This window comes from Tachypleus tridentatus, chromosome 8 (genome assembly GCF_004210375.1).
Source record: "Tachypleus tridentatus isolate NWPU-2018 chromosome 8, ASM421037v1, whole genome shotgun sequence".
Lineage (NCBI taxonomy): Eukaryota > Metazoa > Arthropoda > Merostomata > Xiphosura > Limulidae > Tachypleus > Tachypleus tridentatus.
In genome coordinates, this window is record NC_134832.1 from 90,269,359 (window position 1) to 90,296,203 (window position 26,845).

At 35.6% G+C, this 26,845-nt stretch overlaps 1 protein-coding gene across 1 annotated transcript in view; it reads right to left on the reverse strand.

Moving 5' to 3' along the window:
• LOC143222912 (galectin-8-like) overlaps positions 1-16,825 on the reverse strand; it is a 55,970-nt gene extending 39,145 nt beyond the window's left edge. The window contains exon 1 of the mRNA XM_076450080.1: positions 16,659-16,825. Coding sequence (XP_076306195.1) covers positions 16,659-16,727 — 69 coding nt within the window. The 5' untranslated portion in view covers positions 16,728-16,825. The remainder of the gene's footprint in view (positions 1-16,658) is intronic.
• Positions 16,826-26,845: the final 10,020 nt, after the last annotated feature.

Sequence of the window (26,845 nt, forward strand, 5' to 3'; positions counted from 1 at the left end):
ACTTTTACGAATTATGCCGGATACACAAGCTAATGTAAAACGTCAAATCATAGCAGCTTTCACCAAAATATACCCATTAAAAGCCAAGTCAAATATACAAAACTCAAACCCTAGTCCTCTCTTTTCTGAGAAATTTCAAGCACACTTAAACCCCAACACGATAAAAAAAAATAAATTCATACTCGAGTACTCGAACTTAAATATTTCTCGGTTTCACGGGGCGACTTACGATTTATGATATATAAGATCATCCCATTAGTAATGTCCAGTTTTAGGTTTAGAAAAAGATAAATCCTTTAAAACGCTTTTAATGTTATTTAATCAATGATGCATGTTACATTATTATTAATTACTTCCTGCCAACGATTCACAAGCTTCTGAATGCCACTTCTATAAAATTCTTGGGGTTTGAAGGTTTGTTTGTTTGTTATTTTTAAATTTCCCGCAAAGCTACTCGAGGGCTATCTGCGCTAGCCGTCCCTAATTTAGTGATGTAAGACTAAAGGGAAGGCAGCTAGTCATCACCATCCACCGCCAACTCTTGGGCTACTCTTTTACCAATGAATAGTGTGATTGAACAACACATTATAACGCCACCATGGCTGAAAGGGCGAGCATGTTTGGTGCGACCGGGATTCGAACCCGCGACCCTCGGATTACGAGTCGAACGCCTTAACACACTTGACCATGCCAGGCCGGGTGTGAAGGAAAAGAATGTAGAGAAGGTAGTTTTGACATATTCACATGTTCCAAGCTCTTTTCCATCAAGATAGTTCTGCAACAAGTTTCGGAGTAGATGATAATTAGATGGGGCAAGGTCTGCAGAATGAGGATGCGGAGGTTTATCACAGTCTAGCTATTTAGTCTTTGCATATGTAATCCTTGATATACGAGGTCTGTTCAAAAAATACGCGGACTGTTTGAATTGCGCGGCTCCAGTTGGTTCCAGGGGAATCCGCTTGGTGTCGCTAGGTTCGCACAGATCAGCTGATTACGACGCCATTTCCCGATTGCAGATATCTTTATTTGTGTATTAGCTACGCGGTTTTATGTGAAGTGCGAATTTTTCGTTTGGCGGATTTCAGAATGAATGACCTGAAGGAGCAAGGACTTGCTGTGAAATTTTGTGTTAAACTTGGAAAATTTGCGACTGAAACCTTTGCTATGCTTAACACGGCTTACGATGATGTTGCTATGAATCGTACGGCATGTTTCAAATGGCATGAACGTTTTAAGGATGGTCGACAGTCCATTGAAGATGATGAGCGTCCTGGACGTCCTTCCACGTCAACTGACCACCCACACGTCGACAAAATCAACACCCTGGTGCGGGCAAATCGACGTCTGACTGTCAGGGAACTTGCTGAAGAGTGTGGGATATCAGTTGGATCTTGTTACGAGATTTTGACCGAAAAATTGAAGATGCACCGCATTGCTGCGAAATTTGTGCCTCAGAACTCGTGCGTTTTTGGCCAAACACTCGATCACTGTCCTTCCCCACCCCCCTACTCACCTGACCTTGCTCCTTGCGATTTTTTCTTGTTCCCCAAACTCAAAAGACCCTTGAAAGGAAGAAGATTTGAGACGATTCCCGAGATTAAGGCAAATGCGACGAAGGAGCTGGAGGACATTACAAAAGAAGCGTACCAGGACTGTTTCAACAAGTGGAAACACCGTTGGGATAAGTGTGTGCGTTGGAGAGGAGAGTACTTTGAAGGGGTCCCAGACCTGTAACTTCTAAATAAAGTACATTTTGTTTTATGACGTCAGTCCGCGTATTTTTTGAACAGCCCTCGTATGAGGCTGTGAATTATCCTGGTGCAACACAACACCTTTACGATTGATCAAAGCAGGCAATTTTTTCTTTCTCTGCAACATTCAAACATTCTACTGTTGACAATAGAAGTCTGATGTAATCGTTACATTGAGTGACAGCAACTCAAAGTGGATCACACCAACAGTATCCCACTAAACGCTTAACAAGACTTTTCCAGGATGGAGGTCCATTTTAGGCTGTGCTTTAGCCAGTTTACCCGTGCTGAGACATTGTCTGCGGCGCTTAACGTTTTTATAGAATATCTATTTTTCATCTCCAGTCACTAACTTGTCCGAAAAAGGTGATTTACGTTCACGAGAATGCAGAGAAGTACAAATGCCCACTCTTGCTTTAAGGTTGGCTTCTATCAAATAATAGAAGATCCAATATCCAAGTTGTGACACCTTTCCAAGCTGTGGAAAAAGTGGAGTTGGGCTAGTTTATTTTATCTGTCTGAACATTTTTATACATGTCCTACTCTATATTTTAGTCATTAAAGCCTTCTACAAAGACAGAAATGATGATGCACTTTCTGTATTAAATTTTTGGACATTACTTATGGGATGACCTGATACTTTGTAAATTGTTGTACGTTATACATGTTTTCATGTATTAACAGTTTTATTTATTAATGTACTATTACAAATTTTTTTGTTGATCTTTACGTATTCAGAGCATGTAAAAAATCTTGAAAATTCCTGGTTTGATGCCGTGTATAGTTTCCTGTAAATTTCAGTTTTATTTTAGCATGTCACAGATGAAATTATACTTTTAGTGCGATGGAATATTTTTTTTTATTGCAGAGTTTGTGTCAATTGCACATTTCAGTTTTCTTCTAGATATTTCTATATACCATTTGAATTTGTAATTCATTGAGATGGAAAGATAAATTCAAACTTATAAAGGGTACATGGTGGAGAGAATGAAATGGCAACTAAAATGATACCATGACCTGAGGATGTAATACAGTTTATATCTTATCCAGAACAAAAGTCTTTTACACAGATGTAAAAAAGCTATTTATGCACTCTTGATTTAACATTAAGACCTAAGTGTTCAACCATAACTATGACCTAACATGTTTATTTATCTCTTTTTCTCAGGGTAATCTCCAGCGTCCAGAAAAAGTTGCCCATCAAATCCGTTCACTATAGCAACTGGGGTAGTGTCTGTAAGATTCCAAGATGGTTACCAACGACAGCTGAATACACTCACTAGATGGAGGTAGATTTAAATGCTTATTAGAGAAGAAATCAGCCTGAAAGAGTTGCTTTACTGTTACGTACAACCCCGAGAGACTTATCAAGAGTCCATTCAGTGATCGTTAGTACAATCAAAACGAGCCAACCCTGATGCTGTAAGGAACTGTAAGGACTAATTATGGTGCAGGTCTATGAGTCGATGTTTAGATATGGCAGCTAAAAATAATTCCTTGCTATTCTTTGACAAGAGCACCAAATTAAAGATTCTAATGATCTGAACTACTAAGACAAAATAATGTGACGCCATTTTAATTTCCATCATTTGCTTTCATCCATTTGTTTTAAAATAATATATTAAAACAAGTTAAATTATACAAATATTTATTGGACTGTTGGTTACTACAGTAATATCCGGAGCTTTAAATATTCCACCCAAGTTGGTTCATTTACCTTAGAACATATACTGACAATACAATGAAGGCGAAAGTTAGTTAAATAGATCTGGCCTGTGTGATTGTGAATTTAGACAAAGAACTTACAGTGACGTATTTTTTTACGTAAAGTGATCACAGATTGTATTGTTACAACAGAGTAAAGAAGAATAATTAATCTTGTTAGTTGTGTTCTGAAGTAACTGAACCAACTTGTGTGGAATTTTACTAAAGAGTATTATTTAAAGTTCTGGAGACAACTATGGTAACCAAATGTTATAGAGGTGATTTTGAAATGAAATTATCACAGACTGTATTCTAATAAAAGAGCAGGAAAATTAATTCGTCTTGTCAAATTGTGTTCTATATTATCTGGTTTAGCATGTGTGGACTTAAACGAAAAGAAACAATTATTTGGATACAAATGCTCTGAAACACTTTCATGAGGAGATGTTCCCTCATATTCTATTAGCAGATTATGGAGATATTTTCTGAGAGCGACTCACAAGCAAACCCATACAGCACTAAATGGATATCAGAACAATCTTGTCCTTGAAAAAGCCATTTCTAATGGCACTAGAGTTTGAAGAGGTGGTATCAAGAAAATCAGTAGAACGAAGTGACAGTGGCTTTTATGGATAAGAGTCTTCCATTCAAGTTTCAGAAGTAGCAACATCTTTTCAAGCTTAAAAATGCTTTATTATTAACTCAGTTAGTGAAAGCGCACGTGATATTATGGTATAGATGGACTTTTTACAGTGGATATACACGCTTTCTCATATCTTGTTATCATGGCAAAACCATTATTGCAGTGGTCAAACACCAAGGAAGCAATATTTACAAGAGCCTCAAAGTTGTCAGGGAACTGCAAGATGTGGGATAATAAGTTATGGCTACCACTACTTCAAATGGTATTAAATCATTCGGATATGAATGTGGTGTGATACATAACTGTGAAGATGGATAGATGTAATGCTATGTTTTAGGTGAATAGTAATGTTTTGAGAACTCTGTTTGAATTTGTAGAACATAATATGCTAGAAGTGAAATAACTACTTTGATGAGCTATTAATGGCTTCATAATGGATATCTAAGATAAGCTCAAAGTAGTGAAGAACGACATTTTTCATCTTGCTTTCAGTACTGTCTCTTGTAGGACAACAGTCATTGTCTCTGAAATAGGTTTCAGTACTGATCTCTTACGGATCAACTGCAGCATGACCTGTGGACACATTTAGCTCTGTATTAAGACCATTCAATTGTGCCATACAAGAGTTCAGATCAAAAAGTGTGTGTTGCCATTATCTGATGCAAAAGAGGAAGTAAGTTTTAAAGAACCCTATTTTTTGTCTAGAAGCAAAGCTGCAGCCTGAATAATTGTCATTTGTGCTTTGAGTTCTGGCTTCTACCACTCCTGATTATAGTCAGAAAGCTATTTAGCTTCCAGTTGGAATAGTTATCAGCTTCATCAGGCGGTTGACAGGATAAACTCACAATTGACTACCTTCACATAAATACGAAATACAAGTAAACAACAAAAACTACCATACAGGGTTCCATGGAGTACAAATATTGAAATAATAGAGGAAGTAATAAATGACTTTTACCCCCTTTCTGAGCCAAAAAGCGGCACTGATATACTCAGTTTATTTTGTTTTCAAACTTTAACGGTTAACCAAATTCGTTGAAAAAAATTGAGTAATTTGATTTAGTACGTGTACAAGTTTAGGTTGTAATCTTCAAACTATTTTATCGTGAAATACATTTTTAAAATATAAAAAATCTTTTCCGTCTTAGAGTATTTTTCTGTGCTTAATAAATGTATCCAGTACTCTTATCTTTTCTATAAAATAATAATTCTTGTGTCTGTTTTGTTGTAAACACACTCATCAGCTCATCCGTTAACAATTAATTCTCTAACTGCTTAACATAGAATGAAAGTTACAACTGGAATAAAAATAAAACATGATTTCTTAGTATGTTTATTGAGTTCTTACTTTTATGCACTGAAACAGTTGCGTAGCCATGAAAACTGAAGAAAACAATGATGAACAGTAAAAAATATTGACCAGTAGATGAGCAACTTGCAATCGCATCCTAGGACTACAATGATAGGTGATATTTTTCCACTATATTTTTGGTAAAGTGCAAGTTCTCTGTAATTATTATTCTTTGTTTTAAGTAAAGAACTGACGGTATGAAACATTTTTTTTGTTGTGGCACTTTGCATTTGAATGCACAATGTTTATGAAAAGTAAAAGTAGTACGGTGAATTTAAAGTAATAACAAAGTGACCAGAATTCTCACGTGTGAGGTTATGTACATAGAGTTCTATCATTAGAAGTCGATTCCAGTCACTGATTGCTTGAAGGAATAATCTTTCTGTATCTCGGGGCTGAAGAAAATGGATTCGTGTAGGCACTAGAAACTGGGGCCAAAAGAAGTAGATATGGATAATTACTGGAAAGAATAATGGGGACAGAGACAGGAGTAGATGTTGACTTGTCAACTTCTTTATCCATAGAGGGGAAAAGACTCAAATGGTTTGAGAATGACTCTGTTGAAGGTGTGAAAATATTTGTCTACATTCCCATTGTGGCAGTGGAACGTAGTACAGCAACATATGTTTGAAATGGAGTGAGGTTGGTTGGTGTTTTATGGCGCAAAGCAACCAGACTATCTACGCCAAACATCCGGTAAAAGTTAAAGTAAAATTATTAAAATTCATAAAAGGAAATTAAGGTAAAACAAAAAGTTTAATTTTTGAATTAAAAACAAATAGCATTAAATCCATTTTTTATATCTAGTCTACAGCAGTAAAAGAAAAACTACAGTAATACAAGTTGTGAAGAGCTTTCTGTAGCATAACAGTAATTATCACAACTCGCCAGGATGACTAACGGGCCAATCAATGCAAAAGACACTTGAAGTGGGCCTTTGCATTCCTGGTTTCGAGTTATTTGACGTTATGGCCGGTTTCAGAAAGAAGTAATAAAAGTTTTAAAAGACTTGCAGGAAAATTCTTATTATAACTTGCCAGAATGACTAACGGGCAGTTCAAACAGCAGCATAAGTCACCTGAAGTTCACCTTTCCAATCCTGGTTTCGATTTCTTTGACGTTACGGCCATTTTCCAATTCCAAATCGAATTAAATGTACTTTAATTTTTAAAAAGGAATTACATTAAAAAAGGTCTAATCTATAAATTAAAAACTTAAATAGCATTAAAAAGATTAATGGCCTTTAAAAACTAAAAAGATTTGTAAGTTGGACAGTGTCACCAATGCCATAACACTGTTTAACGTCTTGCATAAATCTTGGGACAAAACATGTGTAAAATGGTACCGTCGTTGAGAGTCGTAACGACGGCAAGACAGTAAAATGTGGCTTATTGTGACCTGAGTGCCACACAGTCAAAACATTGGTGCATCAGTCTCAGATAAAAGAAAACAATGAGTTAAAAAACTGACCAAAGAGTAGTCTAGTTAGGACAACTTCCTCTTTCCGATTCTTAACGAAGCAAGACAGCTAAAGTCCAATAAAGGGTTTTATTTGGAAAAGCTTGTTTTCATGTTGCTCAATCCAGGTCGACTGCCAACTGGCACAGAGCCGAGCCTTCAATACAGGACCATAGTCCATGTATGGAACAGGCACAGCAGTGACAGGGCCAGAGCAGACAGATTTAGCTGAGGTGTCCCAAAGTTATTTCCCGCAAACGTCAACATGGCCCAGTATCCAGAAAAACTGGATAGAAATAAATGTTAAGGATAAATGAGCCACTCGGTTTTGAATATCAGCGAGAATAGGGTGAGAACAAACGTGAAGAGATTCCAGGGCCAGTGAAGAACTAAGCGAGTTAGTATAAATAGTGCAATTTGAATACTGCTTAGCTTCTATGTGATCCAGGGCAAAATAACCTGCATACAGTTCAGCAGTGAACAAAGAAACTGTAGAGGAGATTCTGCATGCAACAACCGAACCACAGCAAACTATGGCACAGTCATCTGATTTTGAACCATCTCTATAAATAGGAATGGAAGGATGGTTTAAAATTGTTCAGTAAATAACAGACGGAACATCCAATCGGAAGTATCTGATTTTCTCAGAAGACTTGAAGAAAGGTCACGTTTAGGGGTTGTAATAAGCCATGGTGGGATGGGCTGACCAGTGGATACAGTAATATTATCAAAGGAGAGACCCAATTCATCCGACTGCGCCTGGATACGAAGACCAAAAGGAGCAATGGCAAATCGTCTGTTCTGAAAAGGTATGGCCTACGAAAACACAACCCCAAGTGGGATGCTGTTGTAACGATCGAAGTTTTGAAGCATACAGTAAAGACAGTTGCAAAGGGCGGAGGTGTAGAGAAGGTTCATAAAACTGTGTACAAGAACTGAACTGGAGAAGTGCAAAAAGCTCTGGTGCAGAGCCGAAGTCCTTGATGATGAATGGGTCCAGCATCTTCAAGGTCAAGGTCCTGGCAGAGCCATAGACTAGTGATCCATATTCTTGTTTGATCGAATAAGAGCACGATATAGCTTTAGCATAGAACATTGATCTGCTCCCCAAATGGTGGAAGAGAGGACGCTGAGAATGTTCGGTGCTCTTGTACATTTGGCTCGTAGCTGCTTGATGTATGGTATAAAGGTCAGCTTACGGTGAAAGATAAGCCCCAAGAACTTTATCTCATGGACCACAGGTGGTACAACTTCACTGATATTGAGTTCAGGATCAGGGTGAATACCCCATTGGCAGCAAAAGTGCATGCAAACGGTTTTAGAGAGAGAGAGAGAGAAGTTAAAGACGTTTGTTGTGATCCACTTCAGTAAACCATTGAGTGCAGTCTGTAGCTGCCACTCAATATACCTCATGTTCGACGATTGACATGAAATGTGAAAGTCGTCAGCAAAGGACCCGGTTACAACAGTGAGAGGGAGTTGTTCAGTGATGGTATTAATTTTTATACTGAAATGTGTGACACTCAGAACAACCTTGAGGGACTCCAAATTCCTGTAGAAAAGAATTTTTAATAAAAATGGGCAAATGACCACGTAACCCATATAAATTCCATACCTCCATGTAATATCATAAACCTTCTCAAGGTAAAAAAAAATATTGATACAAAGTGTCGTTTTTGATGAAGGATTCTCTGATTGATTTTTCAAGTCGAATAAGGTGGTCCATGATGGAGTGCTGTCGTCAGAACCCACACTGGATAGGCAAGAGGAGGTTGTTTGATTCGAAGGACCAAACAAGACGAGCATTAACCATCCTCTATGAGGTCTTACAGAGACATCTCGTCAAAGCAATTGGAGGGTAGTGGGAGGGAATCTTGGGATCCAAGGCTTAGAGAGTGGTAGGAGAATAACCCGGCGCTAGACATCAAGAAAAATATTTTCCTGCCAGATCCGTTTAAAACAATCAGAAGAATAGCAAGAGAAGCAGTATCTCTTAGTGTAATAATCATGTCCGACTTATGTGCTGCCGGAACAATGAAAGGCTAGTTTGAGTTCCATCACTGTAAAAGGGGTGATTATAGTCAAAGACAATCAGCTCGAAATGGAAAGAGGTGATGCTCTGCCCGAGTCTTGATGGTTAAGAAGATGGAGGAAAGAGCAGAAGTGCTAGATACTTGGCAAAAACTTTCACTTACTTCCTGGCCGTCAGAGAGCAAGATCGAGAGGAGGATAGAATTATATTGCCCACTGACCTTTAGAATCTTGTCTCATATGATTTTGGAACTGGTTGTAGAAGATATGCGAGTTGTGAACTTAATCCAAGATTCCTTCTGGCTTTTACGTCTTACCTGCTGAGCATGTGCACAGGCCTGCTGGAAAGCAATGCGGTTAGAGAGCGTGGGATACCTACGAAAACTATCCCAGGCCAGTTTTTGAGTCTTCTGTGCCATGTGGCAGGCAGCATTTCACCATGGACGAGAATATCGTGGAAAACGTGTCGAGGTTTTAGGAATACATTGAGCAATGGCCTGTATAATACAGTCAGTTACTGCTGCCACGCAATCGTCTGTTGATGGTTTGCAGACGATGTCAAACAAGGACACTACAGGAACACCAGGGTTTTATGAGCACTAAACCTAAACACCAGCATCATACACAATCTCCACAATAACCATTGAAAACGTTCAATACTGGTACTTTGTTGACTCTAGCCCAAGTGAACTAGACAACTGACCGTGGGGGGAGCCATCCCAAGGCTGCGAGTCTACATTAATTCAAGGCCAAAATGATATGTTAGGATTGGAACCCTCAGTCCCCAGGAACCTCTCCCTCCACTTCACGGATCGCCACGGCAAATACGTGGATGGATGTTTAGATCGCAGATGAGGTAAACTAAAAGAACAGAACCTTTTCTGGGTAGTCCCATCACCACATAAAGGAATCCACACCGAGGAGAAGAAGGGTGGTAAACACCACTATTAACACAGTGAAGGTCCAGTTTGCACTCGTAGGTGTCGTAGTCTTTGCCACCATTACGAGCACACGTCACAGAACCACATGATGCCTTCAAACAACCAAGCCGTTGATACTGAAAACGTCTGAGGGGGCTGGAATATATAGCCACATTTTAAAATTCAGATAACCTGCTTTGATAGAAGTAGGTGGATGTGATGATATAAGCATTAAAATATTAACAGGAATTCAAGGCCAAAGTGACGTTTGCAGTGTGGTAATCACCACTAAACTACCAGTATTTTCTTCTTCCCCTCATTGGTCGCCACGCACAAAAAACACATTGGTGGACATTCATTTCTCAGAGAAGTTAAATGAAAAGACAGAACCTTCTCTGGGAGGTCCCTTCACCTCGTAAAGACATTCACATCGAAGGGGATACGCATAGTTGGAAGCACGGATCACCCATTGTGTAGCTATGTTCTTAATTAGAAACAAATAAATGTAGACTGTATTAGTACTATTACAGTTTAAACGCACCATGAAATTAATTAAGTCATTTAGTAGTTACTAAGTAAGACTAAATTTTTTTTAGATAAAATTAAGAGAAAATTAAAAACCAATTTAAAAAATAGGAGACATTGTAGCTGTACACACGTACTTTTATTGAAGCTAAGCCAGACAGTGGAGTCTCAGTCTCGAAATATTTCTCCATGTATGATTTTGTTTGCATTTTGTTTTTTTATGGTAAAGCTGCTAAGGCTATCTAAAGAAAGAATATTTCGGTACCCATTAACCTTGCTCCACTATGGAGCACTACAATGCCAAATAAAGACACTGAAGCAATGCCAGGGTTTCATGAACACTATACCCAAACACCAGCAAACAATGTCCACAACATGCGTCAAGAACACCAAATAGTGACACTAAGTAGATCCTAGCCCAAAAGGACAAGTCGATTGACCCTGGGGGGAGCCAACCAAATTCCACCTGTTTACAGGAACTCAAGAACATTTCGACGTTGTTTGCTCCGCTACATAGTGCTTTCTCTATCCATACCAGCCGTTTATTACATACATAACTTTCTCTACAAGTGGGTTTTCTTGTCATCAAAGAAACACGGTGGATGTTTAGATCCCAGAGGAGATAAACTGAAAATACAGAATCTTTCCTTGGAGGTCCCCTCACGTGCAGGAATCCTTTTTGAGGGGAGACAATTAGACGAAAGTAATCGTAGAATATAGATAGGTAATAACTGCTTGGAGTTTTTATGCACTAACAAGCCAAAATATTTGCAATCCTTGTTTTCTGAGCACTCATGTGGAATTTATGATGAACAATTACAGACGTTTTAGACTTATGTTTATGTGGATTTAATGTTAATATATTTAGACACAACCACACCCTTAAGTTTAACACATCTGCACTCTTGTTCTAGGTCTAAAGTAAGGAAGTTAAACAGTTAACACTGTTTGTTTGATATTAAACACAAGGCTATCTATTGAGCTGTCTTTGTTCTTCTAACTACAGGTATCGAAGCAGGGGTTCTAGTGTTGTAAGTCTGCAGTTACGGCGCTGTGTCACTGGGTGACACTATGCTTTTAAATAGCATGAGAAAGGACTTGTACACTGACGAATTTCGTGTTCGACTGCACTTTGTTCGAGTCATTTATTGTGATGGTAAGTGTAATGAGTTCTTCATTTTGTATTTGATGACACCGTATTAGATAGTATTAAGATCGGATTTAAGAAAGCAGGCAAATGTGCGCAATTGCTTCAATATCACAATAATTCACTCCCATCACTGAATGGGCGAACATGTTCTGTTACGGGCTTCGATACCCTGAACCGCAGCTTCTGAGTCAAGTGCCATAGCCGCCATGTTAGGCCGGTTACACAGGAGTTTTTTGAGAAACCTGTAATATCAGCACAGCTACTAGTTCCAAGAAATCATTTTCTGGTATCGATATATACATGTAGCAAGGTAGGAGAAAAGATAATATATATTATACTATATCAGAATGCTTTCCTTGAGAGGATTGAAGAGAACAAATTACATCATTTTTAACAATATATTCTACTGAACTTGTGACTTCTCAGATTCCCGATTTATTTAGTATTTTCAATCGAGATTTTTACTTTCTAGACATATGAAAAAAAAGTGTAGATATATTGCTCGGACATTGCTTTACTGCTGTTAGAATAGAGGGCATTTTTTAAAAAAAATCAATTAATACGGTAAGTTTGTTCATAAGTTACCTCTGACACTTTGTTTCGATTTAAAATGACGAAGGTTTTAAGTGAAGATGTTATTACAATGGATTCCTGAGCTACTCAAACCAGTAGTATTTGCAATTACAGCCTGAGTTATCAAAAGAAAACAAAATTCCATGTCTCCTTGAGAAAGATGTAGACTTACATTCAATGATATAAGAGCATAGATAACTAGAAAGTGTCCCCTTGATTAGGAAAGGATAATCGAAAAATGTTATATCTTTAAGGAAGTCTGTATCCACCACATCTACCACTATTGCTACAACTTCACCCGATACAAGTTCAGTTGTAATCACCACTGCTCCTTGATCAGTACCGAGAATCTGAGTTTAATTAATACTATTAATAAGATAAAAAGGCAGAAGCAGTAATCAACCCAGCTAATGAAAATATACTTTTCTTTTAGCAAACTAAGGATAAAAATATACAATGAATAGCAGGAAATCGATTGATTACGACGCGACGAGACATTTAGAAATCCAAATAAACGGAGATTTTGAGCAGCTTGTTATTACACTTGTATGTAATAAAACGTAAGAAACATTACTGTGCATTCTTCTTTGTTCATTCATTTTCAAACTTATTATTAAATGGAAAGAACTTGCAACTGACAACCTATAAAACTTTAGAAATGTGGTATTAAAGTTAATAATTACTCAAACGAAAGGTGGTGAAAAGTCGGTGCAAAAATCAGAGACGTGGACAAGTCTAAAAACAAAGGGAGTTTAAAACTTGAACCTGATTATCATTTTATTTTAGCTGATGTTACTCTAGAATTTCTAAATTTTTCGTCAATGAAATATCTTAACTTGTTTTTCTAATTCAATATTTAATCGTAATTCGGGATTCTTCCTTGATCTGGTTCAACACTATTGCATTGTTCTTTTAATCCGGGTATAAAGATCACTTTTGTCTTCTGTATACCATGTTAATCTTAAAAAAATAAACTGTTTAGAATTTTCACACAAAGCTATCTGTGCAAAGCTGTTCCTAATTTTGAACTGATATATTAGAAAATGGTTAACACTACTTATTACCAAGTCTTGTCTAACCAAACAACAAATCCAGACCTTGAAGTGCGTGAACGAACCATGAACCTATTGATTGAAAGACAGCGCACACAACTCAACGAGTTTCATCCCTCTTCCAAAAGTAAAATTGTAAATACTAGAACAAAATTCTACACAAACTCGTTATGTTGTCCATGTATTTTTATAAGCAGTAGCACAAACACATGCTCATATTTCAAAGTCTTAATACGCTAAGTTAATTCAAACTGAGTTTCATCATTATTTTGCTGTTTGTTATCGACTGGGAGCTTTAAAACTGTCTCGTTATCTCCAAGCAAAAAATCGTCTAAATAATTTTATGAAACTCTCTTAGTAATGCCAGATTACGTTCTGGAAATTTGTCAGTTGTTAAGCGTAAAGCTGCACAATAGGCTATCTGTGTTCTGCCCACCACAGGTATAGAAATCCAGTGTTTAGCGATACCGTATGAGCCTCCAGACTTTCAACTGCGCCAGTAGAGGGCATCTCCTACAAGCAAGATATCTTAACGTACTGTATTTCTTTTGCTCTGCTTTTGAAACATTAATTTGGTTTGCCTCTTTTAGACTTATGATTTTGTTTAGTGATAATATTAGATTTTATTTCGTTCTGATGTTTTTTGTTTTTTTCTGCTTCTATTAAAACATGAACTTGTAAATAAATTTTCCTTCCAACGAGTTGTTTCCTTTATAATAATTTCCTACGCGTATTATTTTAAGTATGGCATTAACTTTTTTATTAAATAGTCGAGAATAACATTTTTGGTCAGCTCTGGAATCATACACTACGTGGTCCTGCTTAACGAAACAAATAAACCACAATCAAGTTCATTCGAACGCAGGATGGTCTTTCTTCATCTCCTTTTTAGAATAATTTTTTCCAAGTTTCTGACACGAAACACATGACTACTAAACCATACACTAACAGTTATTTAGGAATAGTCCAAATTAAGTGTAGTCATTTGAGGATCACTTTGACATTTTTGACTGATATATTTTGGAATTATATTATAATTTTACAGTAAGTTGTTTGGTAGCGGATGTACCTGTGAAGATCAGAATTAGAAATGAAGTACACAAATCTTTTATATGTGGTGCCAGAATGTACGTCACAGTTATCAGGTGTTTCATAAAGTAATAGCAACGTACTGTGTACTACAACTGCTCAGACATTCTAGCCCTACCACATTCTTGTCTCGTGATGAATATGGCCTGATAAATTCTAAAAGCCATATGTAAAACTTTCGGGTAACGCCCAACAGTTGTTTATGTGTAGGCGTAAGGAATGTACACGCACAATGAAGTTAGTTTGAGTCTTGACTTTTGCACATTGTTTACCACCAACTATAACATTTCTAGTTCCCAACAGGTTTACGTGTAATCTTATTTCAGTACTAGAGGAAAATCATATCTTTCGAGAATGTTTTGTGTTTTTAGTCTTTTTAGACGCTTTTCTGGTCTTGTGCATTTTCCTTTGTAGCGCAGCAGATCATAGAACGGCTTTATTACAAGTAAGAATATTTGGATCGTAGCTTTATCTCGTGACAGATTTCAGATATAACAATAGCCGAGGCTATTATGAATTCGCTTTAACCTTGGTTGTCATCTGCTGTGAAGTTCAATTTCTCTTCAATAATCTCAAGGCTGAATTTGTAACATTTGAACAATTTATATAATTGTATGTATAATGTTTTTAGATGTTTCTAAATTTTTGTGTAGGTTTTGTGCTCGTTGTTAATTAGGACGTTATAAACCGAAGGTCAAAAGGTTGTAAACGCATACTAATATTTTTACTGTAATGGTCATATACTGCAACACCTATCGCACAAAAGCTTATATCATTTTGACTGCTGTCTGTGTATTTGAAAGGATAGAACACGTACTTATACAAATTAGTAAAAATTGTGGTTGATCTCCATTAAAAATGTAGTTTTGAGCATTCGTTAATGTAGAAATCCTATGGATTATAGAATACTGTATTAGGATCCCTTATCTTAACTAGGTGTTTTTCATTATTTTTCCTATACTTGTCTTGTGCAACTGAGTAAACAATTTGGAAATATTCTTTACACCATTAGTTAGCTGAAGTCACAATAGAAAGTACAAAGTCAGCCAGATTTGTTAAACTTTATACAGTTTTTTTAGTTGTTCACCTGTGTTTGCTTTTTTTTTGCTGTTTTCGTTACAATTTCTTCATAACATTTCATGAATATGTCTTGCATAAATGCTTCCCACCTGTAGGCTATCACGTGAATACCACGTGTCGTGTGCTTTTACTGCGATCTTAAATTTTCTCAGGCTATTTTTTCGAATATCACTGACGTAAAACAGAAACGGTACCTCATGACAAAACAAGTTACTTCAGGAGTTTAGAGCTCATGTAACGTTTCTCAAACAAAACCGTTTAGTAAATGGCACCAACATCTACATACTTTGAAAACGTTAGTGATGTCGCGTGGGCGTATTAATAACTGTCCTTCAGACCTTGCATACAAAATTATCTTCGACTCAAATTAAAATAATTAATTATTTCTTTGTAGTTAAGCACAAAGCTTCACAACGGACTATTTCTGCTCTGCTCACAATTGATATTGAAGCCTGGTTTCTGGCGTTGTAAATCCGCACATGCCACATAAAATAGTTAATATGCAAATCAAAATGACATTTTAAAAATTTTTAGTGTTCTTAATTTCTGCATCAAAAGATCCGCGCTATTATATTGTTTTTTGTTTTTTTTATATTTCCCGCAAAGCTACACTAGTTATTATATTGAAAAAGAAAAGTTGTAGCAAAGAGTTCTTTCAAAATATGATCTTTTCTTCCCCACGATATACTATTTGTAGTTTATAATAATTAACTGTAACTAACTGTAAATAATTTTAGTGATTTGTTGTGTTATCGTCTTTCAAAACAAGACGCTGTTTTATAATAACTTTGTAGTGATTTAGTGTTCTACCTTCCTTCAAAATGATTGAGTCTTTTATAATCACTTTGTAACGATTTGCGGTATACTGTTATGGTACTTAAAAATGGATATCTTTAACAGTTATGTCGCTCACTGATATATTTATACCTTCTACTCATTAATGTATTGAAACCAAACTTATCCAGAAACCTATAGAAATTCTGCATTAATGTTATCATATTCGGACACTAATGTCCCCGCTGGGACAGCGGTACTTCTACGTATTTACAAAGCTAAATTCAGAGGATTGATGCCCTTCGATGGACACAGCAGATACCCCGATGTGGCTTTGCTCTAAGAAAAACACGGATACTTGGCGCATTACCTAATTTAATAATTATTTTTATCACTTTACAATAGATAAGTAAGTGCAAACGTTTTAGGAGAAATTAAAATTTAGTTTTAATCTCGAGTTAGAATTGTAATTTTATACTTTAAATTGTTATTTTTAATTCAAAATTTAAGTTAAAATTGCTGCAATTAATCGCAAATGTTACAACAAATAAACTTACCGGGTTACGATAATGCAGCCCTGGTTCTTTTTCAGCTTTGTGGATAATTTTCTTAATGGTGAGCGACATAACTTGTTGTTAGTTGTAAATGTCAACACAAAACTTACACCAGACTCTACGAAGACAACCTAAGAGATCAAGTAGATTCAGTATGTACGAATGCGACAAATTTTGTCAGATTGCAGAAACCTGTTTATTATAGCGCCCCTGTACGTGAGAATATAAACTGTAAATTATGTTATTTTTATATATTTTTTGAGTCACGAGAACAACTTAAGAACTGATGCATCATTGGAGATTTACCTAAGATTCACCTGGTAGTGCCCATCTCCTTTCCAGGTAAACGTCCCTAAATCTGTAGTGTTCATACGCTCCAAAAAAATCAAACTATAAATAAAAATATATGAATCTGAAACAAACCAGTATTCATCTTCATATGAATAACCACAATAAAATAAACAGAGACAAAGAGAGTCACTAAATGAAATATCTTACATCTTCCTAGTTGGAACTTTTTCAAGGACTCTACTTGTTATTTGGATAGTAATATGGATGTGAACTTGACGTGTTTAGACTTTCAAAAAGGTTTTGGTATGATGCTTCACAAATATTTAGCTAACAAAACTACATCGTCATAAGTCGGGTAAATAGTAGAAAGTGGACTGTGGAATGGCTCAATGAGAGATTGTTTGTTTGTTTTGGAATTTCGCACAAAGCTACTCGAGAACTATCTGCACTAGCCGTTCCTAATATAGCAGTGTAAGACTAGAGGGAAGGCACCTAGATATCACCACCCACCGCCAACTCTTGGACGACTCTTTTACCAACAAATAGTGGAATTGATGGTCACATTATAACGGGCCCCCACAGCTGATAGGGCGAATATGTTGGGTGTGGCGGGAACTCGAACACGCGACCCTTGGATTACGAGTCGAGTGCTTTAACCACCTGGCCATGCCGGGCCTCAATGAGAGAAAGCGAAAAGATTCTGAAGTTTAGGCAAACTGGACCCTTACTATTAATGGAGTGTCTTGGGAACCAGGTTTTATAATTTTTTCCTTATTTATATCATTGGTATGTGCATAATTAGTAGCTTAGTAAAGTTTGCTAACCCTTGGATATTTCTCTCTGTAAATTTCAATATGTTGAGGTATTACAGAATGATTTAGATCAGTTGGTAAATTGGGAAATTACCTTTATGTTTATGTTTATATTTATCTCGTCAGTTACAAAATGACTACTGCAATATTAAAAAGTTGATACTTTAAAATTTGACATTATTTCATGTGCACGTCATAAGTTCAAAATGAATTTTAATAGTAATTTATTCGTAAGAAATTTAAAATATATCAGAATATAATATAAAGGAGTGACTTATCGACTCAGAGTATCTGCCATGTCCTAATCGAATCACTTTCTACTATGGGAAAGAAAATACGGTATGAAAAAAGGTACAGGTACTTCAACTTGAAGAATATCCTTATTTGTGAATAGGTTGAAGAGTAATATCTGAATTTGTTTGTTAATCTCCGTTTGTCATCCATCAATACTTTCATACTAAGATATTGGTCTCTGCTAACAATCTGCTGAACCACTTTATTACTAGTATCAGTCTTCTTGGAAGTTCGGTAATTTTACAACCGTCTTTTACCTCTTCACGGGCCTTCTCCCAGACACTGAGCTCACTGGAAAATATCTTTACCATTTATCATTTTCATTAAAAAATTTATAGAGTTATTATTTGCGAAAGCAGATTGAAACTTCTGTTGAGTTGACAACCATTGGCTTAGACCCGATCACGCAGAATGAGAACTAAAAGTTTACATAACTTTGTTATAATCATACACAAAGTTCTCAAAATGAAATATGTATGTATTCTTATATTAAGTCCTTCTTTTAATATTCTAAAGAATAACCAAAATAACTGCTGATTTTTTGCATCATAAAGCTACGTAAGGAATTATTTGAACTCTGTCCATAGCAGAATCGAACGCCAAACTTTAACATTATAAGTCCATAATATCATCGCCGACTCCCAAATAACTGTTTGTTTATCATTAAGCACAAACTCGCACAATGAGCTATCAGTGCTTTCAAACTTCAGGTATTGAAACCTGACTTATAGTGGCATAAGTCTTCAGACTTACTATGGTGTCCAAAATAATAGAAATCTCACTAGGGTATATTTGTATTTTCAACCTGAAGAACATTTTATACAATACATAGGTTAATGCAGGTTAGTTAGTGACTTCAAGGTTGAGGAAATAGTTATTCCTAAATAGAACTTCAAACTAGAGGGAGGACAACTAGTCACTATCACTTCCACCACCAACACGATCACTCTTTATTGAATATGGGAATTTACTGTAACAGTTATAGCACCTCCATAGCCGAAAGTGCGGAGTGTATTAAGTGGCATATCATGTCTCCAGCCTTGTGTATACAGATACATGGATTTAGAATTATACACTTGTTTGTTTGTTTTGGAATTTCGCACAAAGCTACTCGAGTGCTATCTGTGCTATCCATCCGTAATTTAGCAGTGTAAGACTAGAGGGAAGGCAGCTAGTCATCACCACCCACCCCCAACTCTTGGGCTACTCTTTTACCAACGAATAGTGGTATTGACCGTCACATTATAACGCCCCCACGGCTGAAAGGGCGAGCATGTTTGGCGCGACCGGGATGCGAACCCGCGACCCTCAGATTACGAGTCTCACGCCTTAACACGCTTGGCCATGCCGGGCCGCAGAATTATACACACTAAACTTCCTTCAGCTTACGTATAATACTTATAACCTAAATTACGGAAAACATATCAGTATTTCTAACGAAAGTAAAAATTCTACGTTGAAACTTAACGTTTAGTATTCTCACTTTAAATATTTTATAAAATGACGAGTTCACTACAGAAGTGTTCAAGAACATGTACTTGATCATAACAAAAAACAGATTCATGAAATGGTTACATAATAATTAATATTCCCAAGTTTACTATTATAAAACCTTCTGAGTAAAAACAAGTATATAATAATATATCAACCACACTATATCTACTATATCCAGTACTCACTGGAATACGATAAACACAGTTGTGGTACAAACGTTATTCATAGCATAAATTAATTAAACAATAACTGTTTCATTGTAAACTAGAATATGATATTAAAGCATGGGTGAAACCTTTGTTTCAAAAATGTGTTTGTGGGCCAAATTCCGTAAGACTGGGGTATAAAACAGAGTATTGTCTAATTTTTTTTCGATGGTATATCAACACTTAAACTTTTTAAAACTTTCGAAGATCTAGACACAGACTTCCAACATAACCAATTTGCCGTATTACACTTTGCATAATACCGATCATGAATACCGATGATTTAACAGTAATAACACACTAGTTATGTCTAGAATGACTTGAGGGGAACAAAATAAATAAAACTGCCGATTAAATAACTCACATAGTATAAACTTTAGTTGAATATGTTATCCAGTTAAAATGCCTTTGAAAAACAAAAGCAGGAATGAAAGTGTGTTACTGTCATCTGTGTAAAATAAGTTTATATGTATATATATATACACCTTTCTGTTGTGGTATAAATCTCGTCTGTTGCAGCAAGTGACATTTCTGTTTATTGATTCTTTATTCTCTGCAACTTATTTTTTGACCTGGTTTTGAACAGTATGACAATATCAAGAATGGTCTCCTTGTTATGAAAATTTCTGTTTTGGTATACAACAAAATAACAATAACCGAAACATTTGGAAGGACAACTCTAATTGTCTTCAACATAAAACACATTACAATGCAATTCTGACAAGGACTCTCTTTCTTTCTTTCGCTGTAGCTTAACCTACTTTCAAATTACCTTATCAACTGAGTAGGTAACAAGACCAATCTTGTTAATCTAAATAAAAAAAAACCCTAAAATATTCTTGCACTGTTCATCTTTAGAAATAAATTACTGGTTGAGTATTTTTCTTTCCAAGTGATCAAACTGTTCTTGATGAATGTATCAAACGACTACATTTTAAGAGCGCTAAACTCCTCTTAGTTTCAGTAAATGAAAAATAACCTCACAAAGGCCTCAGTGTGATAAAAAAGGTCAAGGACATCAGGCAGCATGTTTTTCAAGGTTTTAAAAGTTTCAGTGATAGAAATGTTGATGTATTTTGAAATGAACATTACTAACTGCACATTTAATGACTTTCTAATCAATTTTGCATATTGGGCCACAATAATACTAGTCTATTCAGTGAGAAGTACTTCATCCAATATTTCAAGTCCTCAGGCCTTTCTTGTCGAAACACTATCTGAACTGAATATCTACAATGTTTAGCACCTTGTATTACTTAGCTTTATAGTGTTCAAAAAAGTATGTTGATGCATTCATACCTATGCGTTAGTTTTCTTAATTCATGTGTAGGAGTTCACTTGCCATAAGTGTTGTACCTGAAAATGCCAGTTTCATCTAGTACAACATTTTAGCTATAAATATTATACTCTCTATATTCGACAGTCAGCAAGTTTTACACTTTACGAAACAAGATATATTGTATTTCCTTTAATTATTTAAAATTCCAAATTATGGCTAGAATGGCATTGTTATCTTAAAATAATAAGAAAACAAACATTTATTAAATAAAACTGTAATTTGGCTTCTACTATGGGTTTTCTAATTAGTTTTCAAAATGTCCTTAATTCATTGTTTTACTCTAATAGTACAGACAACTACTTTTAACAATACCATCTTCTTGTCCATACAAATATCATTTAAGATTTAAAGTAGTGAAAACAGAATTACTTTACTGATATTTCAAAATAGATTCTTACTTCTCCTTCCTTAGCTGCCAGTGTTTCAAACACTCCATGCAAGATGTGACAGGAGTGAGGAAGCTGCAATGGTGCTTGAATGTCTGCATGGTTCTAGTGCAGACTTTATTGTCGTGAAATAATTGAGAAAATAGCTCAATCGAAAAATAACATGTTCCCGTCTTTGAAAACATGGGGGTTATGATTTGCTGAACAAGTTGGTGGGACGTCCTTCTCTGTAAATTACGTATGTGTATTGAAGTATAATTTTTATCAATTTTGTTTAATTCACTAAACTTCATAATTAAAACCAAATTATATATGTGAATTATTTATTTTATTTGAATTAATCAGTTTTTTCAATCAAAAAATTAGAGAAGTAGCAATCTGATCTACTTGATTCTGAAGCGAATATAATATCAACAGGAAAAGACTAATACAGTATTGTAGAGACGATTACTTACCTTGAATAATTTTATTACACGTGAAAATCTTATAACTCTGTACCTTTCCATTAATAAATATCTATTGTAACGTTCTAGCTAAAATAATTTTTACGTATTATAATTCATTTCGGACGAGCCTCCAATTTATTAGGTTACGCAATAAGATTTTAAACAGCCTAAACTTGTGTTAAATTTTAATTTATAACTTCATCAAATGCCGAGATGTATCAAATGATACTTGTTAACAAAATTGATGCATACAGATGTAACACAAATTTTGTTCCCGGATAGTATGTGCTATTTCTTAATTGCTTATGTTGTAAAAGTACAGAAAATGGCCATTATTCCCTTCAAACTTTGCTTTTGTGACATGGATAATGAAACTTAGAAATTAACCAATTTTCTATGTAAAAACGGACAAATTTGCACATTTTCATTTACACAAGGTCTGAATACAACAACATATGAATCAAGATTTACATGTATTTATACTAAAGTTATAAAAAATTGTTTAGAAGTGAGTAGTTTTTCAAGAGTTGCGACTGTAATGTAAATCACTTTCATGTATCAGCCCCCAAATATAGTTTCCCATCATGTTTTCGTTATACGCTCCTTGGTAGCGGCGTTGAAAGTCTAGTATATCTTGGTGGAAACACTCGCCTTGCTCCTCTGATAATGCTTCCATGTTCTCCTTGACTTTTATCAAGATGAGTGTCAAGGATATGGACCTTCAGAGACATCCTGCAGCCCATTTTGCCGTAGTTCTTCACCAGAGCCTCAACCAGTTCCACATAATTTTCGGCCTTGTGATTGCCCAAGAAGCCCGGAACCACTGCGACAAAGCTGTTCCAAGCTTTTTTTCCCTTCCCACTGAGCTTCTTGGGGAATTCTGTGCACTCCAGGATCTTCTTTATTTGTGGTCCAACGAAGACACCAGCTTTGACCTTTGCCTCGGACAGCTTAGGAAAGAAGTCTTGAAGGTACTTGAAGGCTGCAGACTCCTTATCAAGAGCTGTGACAAATTGTTTCATAAGACCGAAATTTACGTGCAATGGTGGTGGAGGTCCACTAATGTCTCACACTCGACATTGTGCCTCCCCACAGAGAACTCGGTCCGTTGTGGCTAGTGCTTCCTGTTGTAGTACGCTGCAGTGTCCCTCTGTCTCCTTGGAGACCCATCAGGAATGTCACCATTTTGAACTATCCGATAACCTCTCAGCCATACTCACATACTTCAAGACAGATGGTGTCACAAAGTACTTTTTCGCTCTTGTCTTGATAAATTAACCACACACATAGCAGAACGCGTCTGGAGAATGCTTGTAGCTTCTTGATGCCATCTCTGATAAAATGAGATAGGTATATGTGCTCACTTAGGCAGCTAGAACTAAATTGAAATAGTGAATGGTGAGCCTCTGTATATATATATTACTATGGAAAATTCTAGAACATTTTAAAAGGTTCTTGAAAATTTTCGTAAGTTCTACAACATTCTCGAAAGTTCTTGAAAATTCTTGTAAGTTCGAGAAAATTCTCTATCAGCTATTCAGCACTGAATCTACCTGAAATGTTCTGGAAAATGGGTAAATTTAAAAATTTCATTACCCAGGTCACAAAAGCAAAGTTTAAAGAGAGAAAAAAAAGATATTTTTTCCATTTACTTAGGCATAAGCAATTGGGAAATAACACTTTCTGCCTAGGAACAGGAACTGATTGTGATATATACGGACGTTACTATTGTAACAACTTATGTTTTAATCAAATGTGTATGAAGTAGTTTTGCCCATGGATATGGTTATAAATAGCCATGTAATATAAAATTATACCTGACTCTAGTCCATTTTTTCTCCACTGGCTACAATGGCTGTACTCTCCTTATAACCATGAGCTTAAACCATATATTATCAAGGGAGAAGGAAATCAGTTGCTTATTGTGGATATTAAGTGAAGCCATTCAAGGGTTGTTTGTATTAAATGGTCCCTCATTTTCAGTTAATATTCTAGTGGGTAGGTAGTTAATAAATAACACATAAATTAAATTCACTATAATTTAATAGAGAGATTGTAAAGCTACTTTTATAACTCATCTACTCACAGCCCTAAAGGGCAAAAGTGATTTTTGGAAAATGGGGCACAAGCCATAAACCCTTAGATACGCTATCCAACATAATAAGTACTAGGCCACACATCTGACTTAGAATTGGTTAAACTTGCTCCTGACTCTCCTAGGTCACTCAACTCCTTGATATACTCAGCACTCGCATAAAAAGCCAATAAATGTTTTCTATAGTATAGTTAGGAAATTTTTATAAATTTTACATAGATAACAATACTGCCTGGAAGAAGAATTTATCTCTTGGAAATTAAGGTTAAACGTTGGCTTTATAAAAAGCTTGTATAAATAGACAGAAATAAAACAAAGAACAGAGGGTAGCTTTATTTTCATAAGCTCCATTAGGAAATTAAAAGGAAAGGTCTATTTCGTGCTATTAAAACATTCACCAAGTTCAATTATTAGGATCAAATAATACAGAGCTATAGAACTGTTTTGGAGCTTTGTCATATCATTACACTCCATGTCACCATTTCTGCTCCTATTCTATCTAAAAGCTATACATTTTGACAATGAGTCATGTGTAAAGCACACACACATCTTTCTTGTTGGCTTTCCATAATCCATCTAGTGTGGGGCATATTGATTCTATGTGGCTATATCTACAGTCTAATTAAAATAAATCCGTAGGTTCTGTATCTAGCGATTTGAATGGAATAGCATAAATACCTGTTTCATTCTCCAGCCCTTTGAGGTATACAAAATTTGAACAAATATGTTGTGGAAGCAACTTGTATGCACGTGACTTGTGCTGCTTTTCTAGACAGAGATCCTTAATTATTTTATGTACTGTTGCCTGGGGCGTGTGGATGACTTTTGCAACTAAACTTTATGTTTGTTGATTTTCATCCGTTACAAAATACCACACTCTGCTTAACACAGTTGGGGTAGGATTTATTTAAGGTCTCTTTCTAGACGGCCCTGTGTCCAAGACGATCTACGTTCTTTTTTTTTTTTTTTAATATAATTAAGTACAAGTGATATCTCCCTTTTGTAAATTATAATGTTCCAATCTTAACATAACTTTAGGAGAATATTAATATATTGAATTAGAAAAGGCTGTTACACATCCTTCCCAAAAGCAATTGATTCTTGGTGGTATCATAATACCTATATTTGAGATGGCAAACAATGTCACAATGAATGTAGTTCTAATACACTTTATTCCATTACAACTTTATGTCGACTAATTAGCATATTCAAAATATTTTAATATAACATGCTCAATTCTCCACATAGTATTAAATGTTTGGCCTAAACGTAGTTCATTTACCTAAAGCTTTGTTTGACAAAGCTGCCCAATGGGTTAGTTATAATATGCCTATTACAGAGAAATAACCTTAAATTTTACAGTTGTAGGTCCTAAATTTTTAAAATAAACCACAGTGTGCTACTTGAAAAATAGCTTTAAAAACCTTTTAAAGAGATCAAGGTTTTATTTTTGAGGTGCACTGAAAATAACGCATATTATGTATAAACTGAATATAAAGAGAAAATTTCGAGATCTTTCAACTTGACTGAATTTGATGCAAAATTAAGACTGGATACAATGTATTGCCCAGCGTTTTTTCTTTCTTTTCTTTGTTATTCAGTACAAAGGTACACAATAATGAGATATTTGTGTTGTACCCACTAGTATTTCACTATTGTGTGACAAGAAGCACTGTATTTTATTATAAAATGTAAAGTGATACCTTCTACAATCCCAAGTTACTGAAATGCTAGCTTAAAACTAGTACTTTTATATGTCAGTTTTTTAACTCTTGACCTATCACAGAAACAAATGAGTAATGCTTTTGGTGTTTGTTCTTTATTTATTGTCTTTTACCATTTTAATATTATAATTGTTTCACGATTGTATATGTACTTATTTTCACTTTTAAATTGTAAGTTGACTGTTTGTTACTTACATTCAGGATAAAGACAATATAACTATAAGACTACTTCATAGCATAACTCTTGAAAGACAACTAAGGTTGTTTTGGTCTATGTAGACTATCCCATTCACTATTTTAAACACCTCAAAGCCAGCCCTTATTATTTGGATATTTATCAGTTTCCCTTCTAAATCTTTAAGTCAGGTGGTTAAGGCACTCGACTCGTAATCTGAAGGTTGCGGGTTCGAATCCACGTCACACCAAACATACTCGCCATTTCAACCGCGAGAGCGTTATAATGTGACGGTCAATCACACTCTTCAAAAGAAACAAAGATAAGAATTATTTAGCGTTTTAGATAAAGCTGTGATTTCCTACATTGTAATTAATTTTTGTACGTACATTTGACTTCTTTTAAACATATACTATTTTAAGATAGTTGGATTGTGTGCAGTCCAGTTATTATTCGAACTTATAGTCAACAAGTCACAAACACCGACTCTAAAAATCTATCCCACTCATATACATACAGCTTTAAATAACCTATTTTTGTTTTGTTTTGAATTTTGCGCAAAGCTACTTAAGGGCTATCTGCGCTAGCTGTCCCTAATTTAGCAGTGTAAGATTAGAGGGAAGGTAGCTATTCATTGTTGATACGTGTTTATTCATTGAGAGCACATGTACAGAAAAAATATTCCTAACTACAGGTGACAGCACGTATCTCAATATTCTTAACACTCCCACTTAATTTTAAATTTTACATAAACTTACAGTTACTGTCAATGATTTAATCATACACAGCCATCCTTTCCATCCTGAACAACACTGAGTCCAAGGATGTAATGGAGCTTTCCAAGGTCTTTCATGCGGAATTTTTCCTTCAGTGCTTCCTTTATAGTGATTATTTCATCATCACTATCAGCAACCAAAATAATATCATC